This window comes from Canis lupus, chromosome 36 (genome assembly GCF_011100685.1).
Source record: "Canis lupus familiaris isolate Mischka breed German Shepherd chromosome 36, alternate assembly UU_Cfam_GSD_1.0, whole genome shotgun sequence".
NCBI lineage: Eukaryota > Metazoa > Chordata > Mammalia > Carnivora > Canidae > Canis > Canis lupus.
Window position 1 is genome coordinate 26,444,572 of NC_049257.1, and position 20,569 is coordinate 26,465,140.

Here is a 20,569-nt window from a genome sequence, read left to right on the forward strand (position 1 = left end):
CCAAAAATCCTCGTAATTATCCTAATCTCCACATTAATCTGCTAACAAATCCCCTTGGCTTGGTTCCCATATATATGCATCTAGGATCTGCCTACCTGTTACCTCTGCCTCTGCTGCCGTTCTAGCCCAAGCCACTGTCTTCTCCCACGTGGACCACTGCAGGAGCCTCCTAACAAATCTCCCTGCCTCCATTCTGCAACCCCCCCCCCACACACACACACACACAGCAGCCGGAAAGATCCTTCAGCAGAAGGATGATGCCACATCACTTGTCACGGATTGCGTTTCCCCAGAAGCAGACGAAGGTTGAGTTCGGACATGCAGGACTTTTTTTAAGGATTGGCCTTGGTATCAGCAATTGTGGAAGTGAAGGGAAGGATCAGGCCTGGGCAGACCGAGGAGCCAAGAGGTTTTCATGCCCAGTGACAGACTCGGCCAACCACATGCTGGACTTTAAACCCACGGTGCCCTGCAGAGTCATTCAAATTGGGCTAAGATGGCCAGGCCTTTGTGCTTCCTCATCCATCAGTTGTGGATGTGGTCTGTCTTGTGAGGGGCACAACCGAAGGCACACCTGCTCTCTGCAGGTGAGGTGGTCCCTAAGGGGAGTGTCAAAAGCACCCCCGGGCAATAGGCATTCACTGAAGGGGGATCCACCACCTGGCTTCCCATCTCCCTCCAGTGGCTCAGTGTAAAACCCGAAGTCTTTACCATTTTCCTCTTGACCTCCTCTCTTACCACTCTTCCCTTCACTCTCCCAAACTCCATGTTAGCCACCCGTTAAGTTTCCTGAATGTCTCCATCTCTTTCCTCCCACCAGTACACTTCTGTGTCACTTGCTATTTCTTCCATCTGCAAAGCTCTTCTCCCAGATGGCGAGGAGGGTCTGGCTCTTGAACTTTATTCAAAATTCTGCTCAAAATTCACTTTTTCAGAGGGCCTTTCTCTCACTGACCCATGACAAATAGCACATTGTGCCTTCACTCTGTTCCCTTATCTCACTTAATTTTTCTTTTTAGCACTTAAATCATGACCTAACGTGGTTATATATTGATTGTCTATCCATCTGCTCCCTCCACTTAGATACAAGCTCCACGAAAGAGGGGACTTTGTTTTTTATTCAGTGCTACATCCCCAGTGACTGTGATAGTGCCTGGCACATAGCAGATACTGGATAAGTATTTGTTAGCTGTAATTTTGGGGGGAGTGAGGCACTATTTCAAAGAAAATAAGAGCTAAGGCATTGGATTAAAACAAACGTAGGTTTTTTTTTTTAATTTTTATTTATTTATGAAAGTCACAGAGAGAGAAAGAGAGGCAGAGACACAGGCAGAGAGAAGCAGGCTCCATGCACCGGGAGCCCGACGTGGGAATCGATCCTGGGTCTCCAGGATCGTGCCCTAGGCCAAAGGCAGGCGCCAAACCGCTGCGCCACCCAGGGATCCCCAAACGTAGGTTTTATTTGTAGTTATAAACTTAGGAGCTGTGAAGTGTAGGATATGTTATTTGCTTTCTCCGTGTCTGAGTTCACTCAGTTGTAAAATGCAGATGATTATACTACTATGTCCCTAATAGGCTTGTGGTGAGATCAGATGGGATGATGTGTATAAACCACCATTAAGCACCTGATGGATAGCCCTGAGAATCTAAAAACTGCTTGCTTGCAAGCACCCTTCCTAGCAAGTAGGGAATGCTCAATATTTAATAGGGCTCCCCCCCCTTTTTTTTTATCATTGTATGATAAACATATAGAATAATGTGTGCTTAGAGTTGATTTTGATGAACCTGTGATCGTGGAGATGGTGCAAAGCATTTTTTCCAGCTCTTTATGTTGGAGGGCCCTGTGGATAGCCGGGTGTTGGAGCTCGTTCTTCAACAGGGAGAAACTTGGTTTATTTCAGTTCCACATCAGAAAACTTCAAAACGAGGAAAAGCTGGGTATGTCGTGTGGGGGAGTTTTCGTTAGGTGAAACTTCTTCACTGTATGCAAGTGCAAATACACGCCTTAGTAAGAGCATTTAATAAGCGGGGTAAGGAACATTTGTATTTAATCTTGTGATTTCTTTTTTAAAGATTTTATTTATTCACTCATATGAGAGAGAGAGCGAGAGCGAGAGAGGCAGGCCCCACGCAGGGAGCCCGACGCGGGCCTCGATCCGGGGTCTCCAGGGTCACGCCCTGGGCCGAAGGCGGCGCTAACCGCTGCGCCACCCGGCTGCGCTAACCTCGTGATTTCGTTTGCAAAACGCGGCGTCCCTTTGTCAGCAGAACCCTGTCCCGGAGTCGAGGCGCTGGGTACCGAGTGCTCGCGTCCCCGCGTCCCCGCAACCGTGTAAGGGAGCCTTAAAGCGCGCATTCGCTGCCAAGAAGGGCTCCAACGGTGGCGGTCAATGTGGGGGGGCGGGGGCGGGGGGCGAGACCCGAGCTCCTCTCAACCGCACGGAGAACGGCGTGATTTCTGCGGCTTTGCCTCCCCAATCTACCCCCGGTGTTCCGGCAGCAAACGCCCGGGAGCGCGGCGCCGGCGGAGGGGGCTCCGCGGGGGGGGGTCCGAGGACGGGGGGGGGAGCTCCGTGGGGGAAGGGGGCTCCGCGGGGGGGGTGCTCCACGGGGGGGAGAGGGGGCTCCGTGGGGGGGCTCCGTGGACGGAGGGGGCTCCGAGGACGAGGGGGTTGCTCCATGCTGGGGAGACGGCTACGCGGGGGGGGGCTCCGTGGAGGGAGGGGGCTCCCAGGATGAGGGGAGGGGGCTCCGCGGACTGGGGGGGAGGGGGCTCCGCGCACGGGCCCCTGGAGGGAGGGGGGAGGGGGCTGGGGGGGCTCCGAGGACGGGGGGGTTGCTCCATGCTGGGGAGACGGCTACGCGGGGGGGCTCCGTGGAGGGAGGGGGCTCCCAGGATGAGGGGAGGGGGCTCCGCGGACTGGGGGGTAGGGGGCTCCGCGCACGGGCCCCTGGAGGGAGGGGGGAGGGGGCTGGGGGGGCTCCGAGGACGGGGGGGTTGCTCCATGCTGGGGAGACGGCTACGCGGGGGGGGCTCCGTGGAGGGAGGGGGCTCCCAGGATGAGGGGAGGGGGCTCCGAGGACTGGGGGGTAGGGGGCTCCGAGCACGGGCCCCTGGAGGGAGGGGGGAGGGGGCTGGGGGGGCTCCGAGGACGGGGGGGTTGCTCCATGCTGGGGAGACGGCTACGCGGGGGGGCTCCGTGGAGGGAGGGGGCTCCCAGGATGAGGGGAGGGGGCTCCGCGGACTAGGGGGGTAGGGGGCTCCGAGGACGGGCCCCTGGAGGGAGGGGGGAGGGGGCTGGGGGGGGCTCCGAGGACGGGGGAGGAGGGATCTCCGTGGAGGGAGGGGTCCCCGCGGCCAGGGGTGTGCTCCGCGGGGGGAGGCGCTCCGCGGAGGGGCGGATCCGCGCCCGGGTGGGGGCTCCGAGGACGGGGGCGTCTCCGCGGGGGGAGGGGCTCCGCAGACAGGGTGTCCCGCGGGGGTCTCCGCGGAGGAGCCCGGGCGCCCTGGCCCCGTCCCGCGCCTGCCGCCGTGGCCCCTGCGCGGGGTCCGAGCGACGCGGAGCGGCTCCGCCGGCAGTGCCCGCCCGGAGGGCCCGGAGCTCCCGCGGGGGTCACCGACCGACCTGGGGGCGCCTGGGGCTCGGCGGGGGGGGGGGGCTCCGCCTTCGGCCCAGGGCGTGCCCCGGGGTCCCGCACCGAGCCCCGCATCACATCACCGGCCCGCAGGGCGCCTGCGCTCCCTCTGCCCGCGCCCCGGCGTCCCTCACGAACCAATAAGTAGAATCTTACAAAAAAAGTAAAAAGAGAGCCAGAGCCAACAGCAGCCGGAAGGAGCCCGGCGGCCGGCCCAGCGCGGACAGCGGGGCAGGGGCGGGCGCCGGAAGTAGCCAGCCCCGAGGCGCGGCGGCGGCCAATCAGGTGCCGCCTTACTGCGACGGCGACGCCCCCGCCCCTGCGCAGGCGCACTCCGCGCTCCTCCCCCGGCCGTTTCCGGTTCCGCCCGGGCTGGCCGGCAGCGGGTGGCGGGGCGCCGGGGGCGCGGGGGATGCACGCCCTCAGCCAGGAAATTCGCGCCTTCTCCCGGAAGGGCCTGCGGAAGCAATGCACCAGGGTGACCTCGCTGACCGGGAGGACCACCGTAGAAACATGGGACGGCGCGCGGCGTGTCGTGGTGGAGGCCGGGCCGCCGGGCCGCGGGGGCAGCTGCGGATTCGTGCCGGACCTCAGCCTCGACCTGCGGGTCGCCGTCCTGAAGCCCTGGTTGCTGCTGGGTGAGTCCGCGCACCTGCCGCTGCCTCCGCCCCCCCCTGCGGGCCCTGAATCTTCCTCGGGTCCCCCCCAACCCCCGGATGCGCGGTGCTCTAGTCTCATCACGCATCTTCCCGAAAAGCCGAAATGTCTCGTTATTTCTCAGATTCGGGACTTGGCGAGGGCCGGCCGGTGGTGTCTGCCCCACAGCATAACCCGCAGGCAGCCCAGGTGCTGGGAGCGCACCGCACCTGCTGCTTGGATCTTGGATTCGAGAACAGCTTACGGCCTGGTGCTTTTTTTTTTTCTCTGCAGGATAGCATGTCCACGTTGCATTTTCTCGGATTATACACGGGTATAGGCTCCCAAATCATCAAGTTAAAGGGAATGCTTTCATTAGGTAGGACTGTGAAGAGGCAAGGGTTGAGGTCACAGAAACGAACCAGCCAAGTGCCTGTTGCCTCCTGGGCTGCTGGGAACCCGGTGGAAGGCCAGCCTCCCGCGGCCCATCCAAGGGCCTGCTTTCGGAGTCTTACGGAGGGATGCAAGACTTGAAGGAATAGGAGACTTTACTTTGTAGCTGTGGATTTGATAGTTTTATGATTTCCTTTTTTTTAAAGGATATTTTATTTTTTTATTTATTCATAGAGACAAGAGAGAGAGAGGGGCAGAGACACAGGCAGAGGGAGAAGCAGGCTCCCTGCAGGGAGCCAGATGCGGGACTCGATCCTGGGACCCCAGGGTCACACCCTGGGCTGCAGGTGGTGCTAAACCGCTGAGCCACCGGGGCTGCCCATGATTTCCCTTTTTTAAAAAAATATTTTATTTATTTATTCATGAGACACAGAGAAAGGCAGAGACACAGAGGGAGAAACAGGCTCCATGCAGGGACCCCGATGTGGGACTGGATTCCAGGACCCCCAGGGTCATGCCCTGGGGCCCAAGGCAGACGCTCAACCCCTGAGCCATCCAGGCATCCCAGCTTTATGATTTCTTGTATGGTGGAGAATATTGTTTCCCTATACAGTGCGTGGTCCACAGATAGTAAATGAAGCACAGGTATGAAAAGCACACACACCTGTTGGCTTGGCAAGAGTTTGTTACGGTAGTCTTTTTTTTTTTTTTTAAGATTATTTATTAACTTATTTATTCATAAGAGACAGAGAGAGGGAGATAGAGAGAGAGGCAGAGAAGCAGGTCCCATGCAGGGAGCCCGACGTGAGACTCGATCCTGGGTCTCCAGGGTCAGACCCTGGGCTGAAAACAGGTGCTAAACTGCCGGGCCACCCAGGGATCCCCTACACTAGTCCTTTTAAAAAAAAAAAAAAAAAAAGACAGCAATGTGTTAAGTCGATTTGGATTCTTTTTCATTTGTGAATAGAGAAATTATGACTTGGAAAGACCAGTGATTTGTCCATATATATGCATTCTTGAGTAGAACAAACCCTGAGCTGGTGGGCGTCAGAAATAGCCACATCCTGTTGTGCAGCACACACAGCATCTCCTTTAAAAACAAAACAAAAAACACCACCTTTCTTTATAGAGTAGGGATGATCGGGGCAGCCGGGGTGGCTCAGTGGTTTGGCACCGCCTTCAGCTCAGGGCCTGATCCTGGAGTCCCAGGATCGAGTCCCGTGTCAAGCTCCCGGCATGGAGCCTGCTTCTCCCTCCGCCTGTGTCTATGCCTCTTTCTCTGTCTCTCATGAATAAATAAATAAATATTAAAAAAAAAAGTAGGGATGATCAGCTCCGTTTCACAGATGGGAACTGGATTTAACAAGGGTTAGGTAGTTTGCACAAGCTAACACGCATAGTACATGACAGAGCTGGGCATCTAGCCCGAGTCTGATCCACTCCTGGTCTACACTGTGGTTTAGGATGCCCCAGGGAGTCAGGTTTTCAGTCTTCCTCGGCCTCTTGGTAGATGAACTAGCACAAGTCCTTCATTCTCTGTGGTTCCCCAAGAAACCTGCCTGTAAAACTAAGGCCAAGGTATCTGTTTCTCTCACAGGGTTATCCTGAGGTGGTGAAAAGTCTTTGAAACAAATTAATCACAGCTCACACCGGATTTGTTACTGTGTTATGCAGTGCACTAATCGCTCCATGAGCTATCTTGCATTTCAGATAAATGTCCCCAGCTAGTTTCTGAAGCCCAGTGAAAAATTAAGGGGTCATTTAGCTAGTCTGAAAGGTTTACCCAGGACTTGCACACCACTCTTCCTAGGAAGGAAAACACGCCCAGGCACCTTTTTTGGTTATTCAGCTTCCATTGTAGCAATAATGGTTTAAAATACTATGGTAGAATTTTATTTTATTTTATTTTTTAAGATTTTATTTATTTATTCATGAGAGACCCAGAGAGAGAGCCAGAGACACAGGCAGAGGGAGAGGCAGGCTCCATGCAGGGAGCCCAACATGGAACTCGATCCCGGGGCTCTGGGATCACACCCCAGGCCGAAGGCGGCACGAAACCGCTGAGCCACCCTGGGCTGCCCCAGTATGGTATAATGTTTTTTTTTTTTTTTTAAGATTTTATTTATTCAAGAAACAGATAAAGAGGCAGAGACACAGGCAGAGGGAGCAGCAGGCTCCATGCAGGGAGCCCGATGTGAGACTCGATCCCGCGTCTCCAGGATCACAACCTGGGCTGAAGGCGGCGCTAAACCGCTGAGCCACCAAGGCTGCCCAATGAGGTATCTTCCCAATAAAAATTTAACACAGGACTGTAACACAAAGCAACCACTTAAAAAAGGAGAAAAGCTGATGTTTATATCTAGAATTTAGAGAAAATTAACTTGAACTCTAATGCTACCAAATATTAGATGACACATACAAGCCAATTACCTGAAATCCATTTATGCTGACTAAATTGTTGCCCCACCTATTAACACACTCATATGATTTTCTTATTGCTTGAAAAGGCAGAGCATACAAGTTGCATTTTTTTGGTCTCAAGAATAATAGCATTGAATTTATTGGAAGCCATTTTTTTCCCCCAGAGATGATTTAGAACTTCCTGCAGGAAACTAAAATTATTTTTTAATTGCGAAGTATCTCAAATGTATAGAAAATTACAAGCCGTAATAGTACAGAAAGCTACGTATCCACCATCCAGCTTTAACAGATGTTGATATTTTGATAGACTAATTTTTAGGAATAGAGTTAAGTGTAGGCTCGGTAAGAAACCAGTGTGTTTCAGATTACTAGGAGAATATCGGCCCACCAGTGTACTTGCTGGCTTCTCAGCTATCTAAAAATCACATAATAGAAGCTGGCAGGTTCCCCAGGTAGGTATGGTGAGAAAAACATTGTGCATAGAAATGGATCCTAATTTAGGAAAGTAAAATATTTGAAATCTTTAAATAATAAATGCCCTGTGTTTTCAAATGTTTTAACTCACTTTGTTTTAACCAGTTATCTCCTGTTTGATCTTGCTTATTAGCCAGAGTCATTTTCCAAGTTTGGTAGATCTGGAGAGCCAGCTCTGACAGGAAGAACTGGTACAAGGGGATGGCCCTGTTGGTACACGGAATGTGGGTGGAATTCAGGGACCAGCAGTGTTTGCTCTAAGCTATTGGGTATTCCATAGCCAAATGGCACCAAGTCATTCTATGGGTGGTTTTTTAATACCCTTTTTCAAGTTACAAAAGAAATAGGTATGTATTGTAAAAAACACAAACGAGCATGACAAAGAAAAATCACCGATAAACCCACTGTAAATATTTTGTTCAAAGTACTTCCTTTTCATTTTTAGGCATATACATTTTTTTTTATATATAAAAATGGATGATGGTGTTTTGTAACCTAATGGTATCATCACCTAATATATCGAGAATATATTTCCTTGCCTTCTGTATTCTCGTTGGGTTGTTTTTTGTTTGTTTGTTTTTAAGTAAATTATCCCGAACGTGGGACCTCAAATTCATGACTCTGAGATCAAGGGTCACATACTCTATGCACTGGGCCAGCCAGGTGCCTGTGCAGTCTCATTTTAATGGTTGTATATATATATTTCACTACATCAGTGTACCCTATCTTATTTAACCCAACCCTTATTATTAGGCTTTTGGTTGAAAATTTTTATTTGTTTTGGAGTTTTTGTTTGTTTTTTGTATTATAAACAATACTATAATGAACATCCTGATAGCTAATCTTTGCAATACCAGGGACTTTTAAGACAAATTGCTGGAAGTGGGATTTTAGAAGACAAGATATATACAAAATGAATATTTTTTAATCAATGTTTCTATTTATTTGGTTGACAGCGCACAAGCAGGGGGAGTGGGAGCAGGAGAAGCAGGTTCCCTGAGCCAAAGGCATGTGCTTAACCAACTGAGCCACCCAGGCACCCCTTAATGAATATTTCTAAATTGTCTTTTAGAGTGCTGCGTTGAAGTCCTCCCAAGTTGTATTTTTAAAATAAATGAATAACTAATAGGATTATTGTAAAAATTAGATTAAAAAGGATGATTGTTTTTATGATCATGGTGATATGATTTATTTCTTATAGGGTCACAAGATGCTGCTCATGATCTGGATACTCTGAAAAAGCACAAGGTAAAAAAATGCTTCAGGTCTGGCACCGTGTATAGGAAGTATTTTAATTATTACAGTTATTTAGGAAGTTATTAGTCCATTTCAGAGTTTTTGGTGGTGGGGTTTTTTAAATTTATTTTTAGAGAGAGAGAATGAGCAAGCACTGGGAGGGACAGAGGAAGAGGGAGAGAAAATTTTAGCAAATTTCTTGCTGAGCTTGGAGCCCGATGCAGGGCTTGATCTCAAGGTCAAGACCTGAGCTGAAACCAAGAGTCGGACACTTAGCTGACTGCACCACCAAGGGGCCCCTCCCCATTTCAGAGTTTAATTTTTTAGTTGTCATTTTAATAAAGTTGCAAAAATTATTGTACCTAATTAGAATGTGTGGATTTGTAACCCAACTTTCCAGTTTTATATTGTCTCCCTTCATGTATTCTCATGAACCTGACTTTGAATTGCTTTTTCTTGCCTCTGCTTACGTAGTTCCTATGTGTGGGATAGACTTTCCTCTCTTCTTGTCCAAGATCTACCCATGTCCAAGTCCCCACCTCACATACCACTTCTTCCCCAGTGCCATCTCTCACCCTCAACGGATGTGATTTATTACTTATTTCAGTATTTCCTAAAAGAATTTCAGCCATCTGCTTTGTCAAGCAATATTTCAGCATCATGGAATTGCTATGGTTTGAGGAATGCAAGAGGTTTTTATTCACGTGATGCTTATAATCCAAGGGACATGGAGGGGAGAAAGACAGATAAGCACCTTCAGGACAGAGTACTATGTACTTTGATGGGAAAATGCAGGTGCGATTGGAGAGTGTATGAGATGATGCCCTTCAGCCATGTTTGTTTGGATTGGGTTGGGTTAGGGATTGTAAGGTCAGGGAAATCTTCCTGGAGGCAATGATACTGAAGTGTGCTCTGAATGGGATGAGGAGGGAACAGGCAGAAATGATTTGTGTAGAGGCCTAGAAGTAAGAGAAAGGCTAATGCTTTCAGAGAGAGAGGAAAAAAAAAAAAGTTCAGTAGCCCAGGAATAGAGAGTGAGAAAGAGGATACCAAGAAATAGGGCCAGAGATATAAGCAAGAGTCAGATCCCAAAAGTCCATGTAAGCCAGAGTAAACGCTTTGGACTTGACGCCAAAGTCTTTGAAGGTCTTTACCCAGAGAAAAGACCAGATTTCTAAATTGGCAGTTTAGGAAAATTGTTTGTCAGAGGAAGTATAGAAAATAAATTGGAGTGTTGCACAAACTAAAGGTGGGGAGACTAGTTGGCAGGTAGTTGCAGTAACAGTTATAATAATAACTGCATGACAATAAGAGATCATGGCCTGGAATCACATAAGGATATGAGAGTTACTGTTATTTCCTAATAGGATCCATCTTAGGTCAATTTTTTTTTTAAAAAGATTGTATTTATTTGACACAAAGTCAGATAAATAAGAGGCTGAGCAGGGAGCCTGACTTGGGGCTCAATCCCAGGACCGTGGGATCATGACCCAAGCTGAAGGTAGACATTTAACTGACTGAGCCACCCAGGCGCTTCTTAGATTAATATTTTAACATAAGTAGAACAAGTTTCAAAGTCTTGCTTACATTAATAAGTTAGTTTTTCTTGGGGAAATAATGCAAAATAGAAAAACTGATAAGTTCATTCATTGGCAAGTGTTTCATTATCTAGCCCCCCTTACAATACGCTAGTTCAAATTCACGTTCATCCTGGCTATGTGAACCCAGCAAGTTTAAAAGGTCCCTCTGTCTCTGTACATGTGACCCTGTTAGATGCCTAAAAGAAGCAAAGGTAAACTAGGCAGCTGAATAAGAGGGTTTAGTGAAAAGTTTCACAATTTGGCAAAATTTAGATTATTCATTTAAATGCATGGCATGTTTCAAAGGGCTATTCTAGGACTTAAATGCTATAATGAATAGAAATTCTCTTGTGGAGGATCATTTCAGAAATTTCAATAGGAATTTCATTTTAATGTTTAGGTACAGTAATAATAGTTGCTTTATATTAATAAGATATCTGAGTGCCTGGTGTGTGCCCTATAAAGCTCTATGGAAAATAGAAAACAGACTATAACATAAAATGTTCCAAGTTACTTACTGCCATATTGTTCATAATAGCAAATCATTGAAAACAACCCACATGTTCATTGATAGGGAGGGAACTGGCTAAATAAATAATAGTACATTCACACCATAGAATACTGTATAGCTATAAAAAAAAAAAAAAAAAAAAAAACACCAAGAAAAGGGTCTGTAAATACTGATGTGAGAAAATCTCCAGGACATATTTAAGTGAGAGAGGAACCCAAGGTGTTCCCTTTGTGTAAGAAAGGGGATAAATGATTTGCCTAAAGATGCTCTAGAAGAATGTACAGGAAACCAACAAAAGTAGTTACCATGTAGGTGGGAGATAATGGAGTGGATAGGGACAGGGTGAGAGCAAGGCTTCTTACTGCTTCTTTTTTATAATGTTACGATTTTTGAACCAGTTTCAAAATATGAAAGTTTATTAAAATTGGAAATCATAATACCTAAACGTGAGGATTAAGTGAGATAACTTATATGCCTGGCACGTACTAAGTTCTCAGTAAAGGGGCTATTATTATCCCTGTTACAAAGGGCATCCCAAGGGCAACCACTCTAGTCAGGACCTCCATAACTACATTTTGGAAGTAGGTTTAATTACTGGAAAGGGTTTTAGACTGGGTCCCCATCCCCAACACCACCTGTAACTCAGTACAATTTTTTTTTTTTTTTATCAGAACCAATCAGTACACACGTAAATTGTATTTCCCAACAACTAAATTCCCCAGGCATTGGTAACCCACCATATTCATAAAGCACTTTTACCTTTCAGCAGGTTTTCCCAAGATTCGCATTTGGTGTTCTCCATAATGCTGTGAAGATATATAGATAGTGAGATATATATACATGCATGAGTACATCTGTATATAAGAGACCTCTTTCCTGGTCTTTTGGGAATGTAGAATATAGTCGTAAAGACAAGGGAGACACATCAATAATGTGAAACATTGGATGATGTTATATAATTAAGGGCAAAATCATAATCCCAGTCACGAGTATACTGGTGTTGAGTGACTTGACATAGATAAGACTTCACTGGGGAAAGCAGGAGGACACTTCAGACTTTATCTTCTAAAAAATGTTCTTATCTTTCTTTCTAGTTCTCCCATCTCCTCTGTATTCGAGAGTCTTTCTTAGGGCCCAGGGTGTGATCAGTAGTTGAGCATCTACCTTTGGCCAGGTTGTGATCTCAGGGTCCTGGGATGGAGTCCCACGTTGGGCTCCTTGCAGGGAGCCTCCTTCTCCCTCTGCCTGTGTCTCTGCCTCTCTCTCTCTGTCTCTCATGAATAAATTAAAAAAATATTTTTTTAAAAGTCTTTTTTTAGTAGACATTTGAGGGTTTTTCTGTTGTCTTCTACAAGGCAGTTAGGTAATGGCCTGTGGCTTTCTCTTCATAAGGCCTAACTCCTGTAGTGTCTTAACCAGTGTTCTTTGTGTTGGGAAGCACAAACACCAGAGGAAGGAAGGAGAATGTGTATAATGATTCAGGGGGATCTCTGGGGGCAGAGAGTGGCTGTGCTAGAGAATCGATTGCCATCCAAGAGGGTCCCTCTCTCCCACTGGTGTCACGGCCTCTCTCTACACATCTACTCTATTCTTAGGAGCAGAATTTTTTTCAACTTATTTGAGCACTAATAGAAAGTGGCTGTCTTAAAGCTCTGAAGTTTGTGGACCACTCTAGCTGTCTTATACACCTGTTTTTTAAATTTCTAAAAATAATTTGATCAGTCTTGTTTAAGTCCAGTGTCTGCCTGAATCTAGTCAGCTGTGCTAGGAGGAGTAGGGCACTGCTGGAGTTGCAACTATGAGGGCAGTGGGGCAAGAGAGGCACAGCTGGACAGATATTCTAAGATATGCGTGAAATACGTGAAAATACAGAAATAGGCAAAACCTAACACCCATGTGAAGAAAAAGAAGAGTACAGAGAGGCATGTCACGACAAGAAACAGGGCCTTATTTTTCTGATCCATTTAGCTTTCAGATTCTTCTAATTGACTTTCCACTTGGCTCCTTCCATATGCTTGGTAGACTGTAGGAAAGGAATTCAAATGCATAGATGGAGTAGAAAGTTGCTTCTGTGTACCATTTGAAAGAAAATCTTTTGTGACTGTCCTTTCAACACGACTAATTCATGGGAATCTCTGGGTTTGAGGCCTGGTGGCTTTGACATATTTTACAAACTCATCGAGTGATTCTAATGTGCAGCACACTTAAGAACCATCATATGTATAAAGAATATGAAGGAAAACTGGGAAATAATTATTGAAAGGGAAGGTTGTGTTACTGATGCACTTTCCTTATTCCTGTTTTTTATGTGGATAATCATTGATTTTTTTGTTCCCCGACAAGTATTTTAAGTACTTTCTGTGCCAAAGTCACTGCTTACTCAACAGTACTTACTTATAATAATAATAAACCAAACATGGTTTGTACCCTCATGGAGTTTCTAGTACCACAAGGGAGACAAATAATCTCTAAATGCCTAATTAAGGCAAGTAGAGGGTGCCATGGGAATGTAGAATTAGCACTTCTGGCGAGGGATGGGCAGTCGGAGAAGGCTTCCTGCAAGAATTATTCAAGTGAGTGATGCCTAAATTGTTTATTCTTGTTACAGATCTCAACATGCCATTCTCTTTTTGATCAACCTAGTATTAATTCATTAAAGAATGTTAAAAACCATCCTCTTTTTTTCTTTAAGGTGACCCACATTCTCAATGTTGCATATGGAGTTGAAAATGCTTTCCTCGGTGACTTTATATATAAGAGCATTTCTATATTGGATCTTCCTGAAACCAATATCCTGTCTTATTTTCCAGAATGTTTTGAATTTATTGAACAAGCAAAAGCAAAGGTAAGTTTTATTGTGATCCACAGGTTCTTCAAAGGCAGAAATTTTAAGAGACCATCTGTTATCCAATCTTAATTCTTTTTGAAATGAATACAGAGAGAACCACTATGAAATTTCCCCTCCAACAATCTTTCATGAACATCTACAACTATTTAGTTCTCCAAATTTTTTTTCTTAGTGAGATTTTTTTTTTTTTAAAGTAATCTCTCTGCCCAGCGTGGGGCTCGCACTCATGACCCTGAGATCACAAGTTGCATGTGGTATTGGCTGGGCCAGCCAGGCGCCCTTCAATGAGATATTTACTCTTAACATTAATTTCTCATCTTCCTGGGCTTCCTGAGAAGTGTTAGGAGATAAAATTCTCCACTTACTGAACTTCCCTGTGTTTATATATGCTTAGATTTCTTTTGATGATTTATTTTTTTATTTTATTTTATTGATTTATTTTTTAAATTTTTTATTTATTTATGATAGTCACAGAGAGAGAGAGGCGCAGAGACACAGGCAGAGGGAGAAGCAGGCTCCATGCACCGGGAGCCCGATGTGGGATTCGATCCCGGGTCTCCAGGATCGCGCCCTGGGCCAAAGGCAGGCGCCAAACCGCTGTGCCACCCAGGGATCCCTCTTTTGATGATTTATAACCACCTGCCCTCTGACCAATTTACAAGATAAGGTGGAGTAAGGGATAGATGCTGCTGTAGGCCTCTTAATGTATTTACAAAGGTTAATATGCATTTTTGTGGCTGTGGTAAGGCTAGTAGTGAATTTATGCATTGTCAACAGTAGAAAATTATAGGCCGCTCTAAGGACTATATGTGTATTGCTTTACTGATATTGTATGAAAACGTTGTTCAGAAGCTGTCCATTGGTTTTCTGACCTCAAAAGACCAACAGATAATATAATGCTTCAACTTTGGTAATAGAGTCAAGTCAACATTGGGCTTCTAGGTTGGCTGTTACCAGTAATTGTACCTTGAAATGACATCATTTTTAGTTAGTATATAATTTCTTACAAAATTCATGTGAGATAAATAGATAGAAGCACTTAAAGAGGAAAGTTAACTCCCCTGGGGCACCTCTAACAATCAGAATCCAGCTTAGCTGAGTTCTGGCTAATGATTTCCTTTCTACCTTTTCTCCTTCCCTTTTTTACTCCCTCTCCCTTCCTTCCTTTTATTTAGTAATATTTATTGAATGCCTTACATCCCCAGCACTGTTCTAGGTGCTTTCCATTAGGTCATCTGCAAAATGACTGCCATTCAGCTTTATTTAATAGCAGATATTTAGATAAAAGAAGAGGAAGAGAGTTTCTGATTCAAGGCCTAATACTGCCCAGTGTTTTCTCTCATGAAAAATTTTATAGGGTCTAGATCATACCATTCCAATGTGCCGGCTGATAGTGCGAAAATAAGCAAGATAACGTTTCCGTGTTAGCTGCTTCTCTAGGGAGATGTGAGGTAGACCTTACATGGGAAGAGAAAAATGTAGGCATCATCCAAATGATATTCATGTTAGAAGATGTGTCCATGTTGCAAGTGGAAAGGGTAACAGTTAAGTAGAAGTTTCCTTTGCTTGGGTTTCCTAAAACACAGACCCTGAAACCAAGATTAAGAGCTGGTGCTTCAGGTGAGAGGTGGAATCCACGGGCAGTGAGAGTGGGTAGAAAGGGAGGTGACTCAGGACAGGATGCGCAGCCACGTGAGCTGGTGCATTTACTTTGCCAAGCACAGTGCACCGTGAGCTGCGTGTGACACAGTCAGGTGCTCAGCAGGTGTATCTGCTCTGCCACATAAGGCACCTCCCCACAGGGAGCCCAAAGAAATCACTCCTCCACACCGACTTTGGGAGGGAGAGGGGAGAGCACGTATCTGTCTGGCTCTCTGTCAGCTCCTGCGCTAGGCTGGTCAAAGTTTATCCACGGGGAGGGGCAGGGGGTGGTGACTGGTCGCCCAACGCCTGGTGACAGCACTCCACTCCTTCTGCAGCTGCCTTGGAGCCAAGCTCAGTGGCCTGTGGTCTGACTTTTCATCCACGTTCAGAAGTTCAGGGTGTACTTGTTTATGCAGAGACCAGCACAGGGCAAGAGCCAGGCCTTCTTAGGCAAGCAATGCTCATCAGGCCTAAGGGGAGCAGTTGGCCACAGGGGTGGAGGCTGAGGTGCAGCAAGCCCATGAGATGATGGCAGCAAGAGAATCTGAGGAGGTACCTAAGATGTTTCTGCTACAAGATGTGCTGGAATTCCATAATCTATTCTGATTTCTCAAGCAGTTTTATGATGCATTCCTAACCTCAGCCAGTATTTCCTTGCCCTGAAAACTCTTTACTCTTCAGATTAATACATACTTAGTTTGAGCGATGGAATTCTTGAATTTTCTTTTTTTTTTTTCTAGAAGAGATCTTTTTGTAACTTTCTCTGTTGCATATGCAGAGTTTTAATAAATGTGATTACTCAGTGAATTGAGTATTTCAAAACTACCTTTCTAGACCCTACTTGCTTGTTTTATCTTTCTACCTGCAGCTGCCAAATGGGATCTCTTCTGGTTTCCCATGTGTTTTCTCATTGTCCTCTGAACTTGTGAAAACCCTGTTGTTTGGTTTCTCTGCCTTTCCACTATCTCTGTGTCATGCATTATTTGTTAGGTTTATACCTGAAGGGATAGAAATACACATGAGGGTATATATAGTAGGGTAACCTGTATGGTCATAAGAGTTCTTTCATGAAAATTTATTTGACTCCCTTTTTTTTTTTATGTACAAAAGGTTTTGTTAATATCAAAATACGTATTTGATATTCCATGTTTACTTTATTACTCATTTTATGAGATGTGATTTTAAAAACATGATGTAAGTAAATTATGTCATTGTAGAAAAATTGACAAATACAAAGATAAGTAAAAATTCACCCTTCTTACACCATGTGGACATAACTACTGGTAGCGTTTTGATATTTTTTTATTTATCAAAAGATTCATTTAAAAACCTAAACTTGGGCAGCCCAGGTGGCTCAGCGGTTTAGCGCCGCCTTCAGCCCAGGGTGTGATCCCGGAGACCTGGAGTCGAGTCCCGCGTTGGGCTCCCTGCATGGAGCCTGCTTCTCCCTCTGCCTGTGTCTCTGCCTCTCTCTCTCTCTCTCTCTCTCTCTCTCTCTGTGTCTCTCATGAATAAATAAATAAAAAAAAAACTTTAAAAAGAAAAAAAAATAAAAACCTAAACTTGGTTCATTAATCTGTCAATAAATATTAATTACTTATTCTGAGAAGATATGAGGGATACGTACATACTGCTGCCCTCAAAGAGCTTAAGGTCTAGTTGAAAATTTATTCACAACAGCATGAAAACAGGATGCTTGATAAACTGGAAATACTATAACATGATTCCTGTCTGCCCATAGCAAAACAGTGATTCAAATTTGTAGGAGAACACTTTCTTCTTGGAAATGGAGAACAAAATTAATTTACTTGCTTGGCAAACATTTTGGAATATCTACTATGTGCCTCAAATTGCACTAAGGACACAGTACCCAAAGATGGCTGAGCTATTCCCCCGACCCCATCTCACTCAGAGAGAGACAGACTTCTTAGAACAGAAGCCAGTGTTAGCTGGACCAAGAAGAGGAACAAAGGCTTTCCAGGGAGAGGACAACAGCAAGTGCAAAGAAAAAATTATAAGTTTTTATCTATCTATCTATCTATCTATCTATCTATCTATCTATCTATTTTAAAGATTTTATTTATTTATTCATGAGAGACATGGAAAGAGAGAGAGAAAGAGGCAGAGACACAGGCAGAGGGAGAAGCAGGCTCCATGCAGGGAGCCCGACGTGGGACTCGATCCTGGGTCTCCAGGATCATGTGCTGGGCTGAAGGCAGGCACTAAACCGCTGAGCCACCCGGGTGCCCCACTTTATAAGTTTTTAAATTATTACTATTTTGAGTTCTGGAAAGGGGCTATAAAGCCAATAACTTTTCTGAGAATACTTTTTTTTTTTTTCTGTTAAGATTTATTTATTAAGAGAACGAGGTGGGGAGGGGTAGAAGGAGAGCGAGAGAGAATCTCAGGCAGATTCCTCAATGAGTACAGAGTCTGTATGGGGCTCGATCTCCCCATCCTGAGATCATGACCTGAGCGGAAACCAAGAGCCAGACACTTAACAGACTGAGCCACCCAGAAGCCCCTGTGGGAATACTTGCGAGGACATTTTGATACCAGAGTAATAAAAGGTAAATAAGTCATTTCAAAGGCTGTAGAAAAGCAACAGAAAGGTGGCTGTTACATACAAGATATAAGAAAGAAGAAAATACTAACATTAAACATGAGCTGGCACTGAATGTATAGTGTAAAAGACTGAAAATAAAGCTGGTTTCATTTTCAAAGGCATATTATGGCTCAAAACAGATGACTAGTGTGTAGTCAGGAAATACTAAAAATGACATTGACTGTTATCTTTCATTTCGCTTACCACTCTGGGTCTGTTTGGAACATTTGGTTTGTTTTGAGAGAAGTTCCTTACTAGTTTTCATCACTTACTGAAACATGATTTTTTAAATGTCTTTAATCTCATAAAAACGAGCTATTATACACAGAAAAGTTCCATGTATGTAGAGTGAGTATTGGCGTTAGCCCGTCTTGTACAGAAGCAGTTAAAATTTGGAAATAGTCATATATATAAGAAAACAGGGGCGCCTGGGTGGCTCAGTTAGTTGGGTGTCTGTCTTTGGCTCAGGTAATGATCCTGGGGTCCTGGGATCGAGCCCCACGTTGCATCAGGCTCACTGCTCAGCGGGGACCCTGCATCTCTCTCTGCCTCCTCCCACTTGTGCTTGCTCTCTCACACGAGGTCTCTCTCTCTCTCTCAAATAAAGTCTTCAAACTTTTTTTGAAAAAAAAAGTTTCGGGATCCCTGGGTGGCGCAGCGGTTCGGCGCCTGCCTTTGGCCCAGGGCGCGATCCTGGAGACCCGGGATCGAATCCCACGTCGGGCTCCCGGTGCATGGAGCCTGCTTCTCCCTCTGCCTATGTCTCTGCCTCTCTCTCTCTCTGTGTGACTATCATAAATAAATAAAAAAATTTAAAAAAAAAAAAAGAAAAAAGAAAAAAAAAGTTTCCACATACATGACCTGTGACTTTTCTCTTAGTTATAGATATGTATCTACTAAGCTTATTAGGCTCTTACATGTACTTTAGTAGATTATTTCAGTTTGATAAAAAATACTTTTTCAAAATTCCAAATACATTGTCAAAGCATTTCATTTCCGGGGGGAGGAGGGGTAGGAAGAGAAGTTGGTTGGTTGATTGGCGGATTTAAGATTTTATTTATTCATGACAGACACAGAGAGAGAGAGAGAGAGAGAGAGAGAGGCAGAGACATAGGCTGAGGGAGAAGCAGGCTCCATGCAGGGAGCCTGACGTGTGAGTCTCGATCCCGGGTCTTCAGGATCAGGCCCTGGGCTGAAGGCGGCACTAAACCGCTGAGCCACCCGGGCTGCCCAGTGAATTAAATTTTGTTAATTGAATACATTGAATCAAATTAATAAAATGAACCTCCTTTTATAATTTCAAGTAGTGTAAGAGTGTACAAGTGATTTAGTAACCTTTCCAAGTGAATAATGGAGGTTTTTTCATTGATTTTGTTACAGGATGGAGTGGTTCTGGTTCATTGTAATGCAGGAGTTTCCAGGGCTGCTGCAATTGTAATAGGATTCCTGATGAATTCTGAAGAACTCTCATTTACCAGTGCTTTTTCTTTGGTGAAGAATGCAAGGCCTTCCATATGTCCAAATGCTGGCTTCATGGAGCAGCTTCGTACATATCAACAGGGCAAAGAAAGCACTAAGTGTGACAACATACAGGAGTCAGAAAGGGGTGACCAGTCTGTGAGTCACATTCCAGCAGATAAAGGACAACTGTAATTTCTGCATTGGCCCCTACAGCTACCCGTCCTTGTTTTTGAAAAGTAGACCAGTAAAAACTTACTTCTGTCTTGGCGTTTTTCAAGTAGAAATGGAGGTGAATGGATTGTCTTGAGCTAGAGTATAAATACATTTTTAAGTTATATGATGTTTTCTTTGGTATTATAATGTGTGATCGAATGCTGCTTTGATTTGCTAAGAAAAAATAATGTATTACCAATGCTTGATTTCTGTAGAAGAAAAAGAATTACATTCAAAATCTTTATTCGAGCATGGAAAGGTTAAATCAGTTGATTAAGACTTTTGGTATTTTTCTATTCCAGCAATATTTTCATGAAGGAAAAAACTTGAAGTGCTACTTCACTTACTATTTCAGAGGGTGGTCAATTTCTGTGTAAAGAATTTGAGATGAAAAACTAATACTTTAAACCTCCCAAAAAGATATAACCAAAATCTGAAGGTTGACACAATGCAGGCGCACTTTACTTGATTGTGCTTTGCAGATGTTATATGTGCTACAGATTGAAAGTGGCAGCCCTGCATTGAGGAAGTGTATTGGCACCATTTTTTCCAAAAGCATTTGCTCACTTTGTGTCTTGGTGTCACATTTTGGTAATTCTCACAGTCTTTCAAACTTGTTCATTGAAATTGTATTTGTTCTGGTGGTCTGTGATCGGTGATCTTTGATGTTGCTACTGTAATCGTTTTGGGGTGCCACGAACCAGACCCATGTAATATGGTGAACTTAACTGATAAATACTGCTTATGTGGTGACTATTCAGTTGGCCCTTTCCCCATCTCTCCTTCCTTGTCGGGCCTCCCTACTCCCTGAGACACAACAATACTGAAATTAGGCCAGTTATTTACCCTACGATGGCCTCTAAGTGTTCAACTGAACGGAAGAGTCGCATGTCTCTCACTTTAAATCAAAA

The 20,569-nt window shown here is 45.1% G+C and overlaps 1 protein-coding gene across 1 annotated transcript; it reads left to right on the plus strand.

Moving 5' to 3' along the window:
- Positions 1 to 3,989: 3,989 nt before the first annotated feature.
- Positions 3,990 to 19,782, plus strand: DUSP19 (dual specificity phosphatase 19). Its single transcript, XM_038585049.1, has 4 exons — positions 3,990 to 4,274; positions 8,762 to 8,808; positions 13,580 to 13,732; positions 19,365 to 19,782. The coding sequence occupies exons 1-4, from the start codon at positions 4,049 to 4,051 to the stop codon at positions 19,635 to 19,637; spliced, it is 699 nt and encodes a 232-aa protein (XP_038440977.1). The 5' UTR covers positions 3,990 to 4,048; the 3' UTR covers positions 19,638 to 19,782.
- Positions 19,783 to 20,569: the final 787 nt, after the last annotated feature.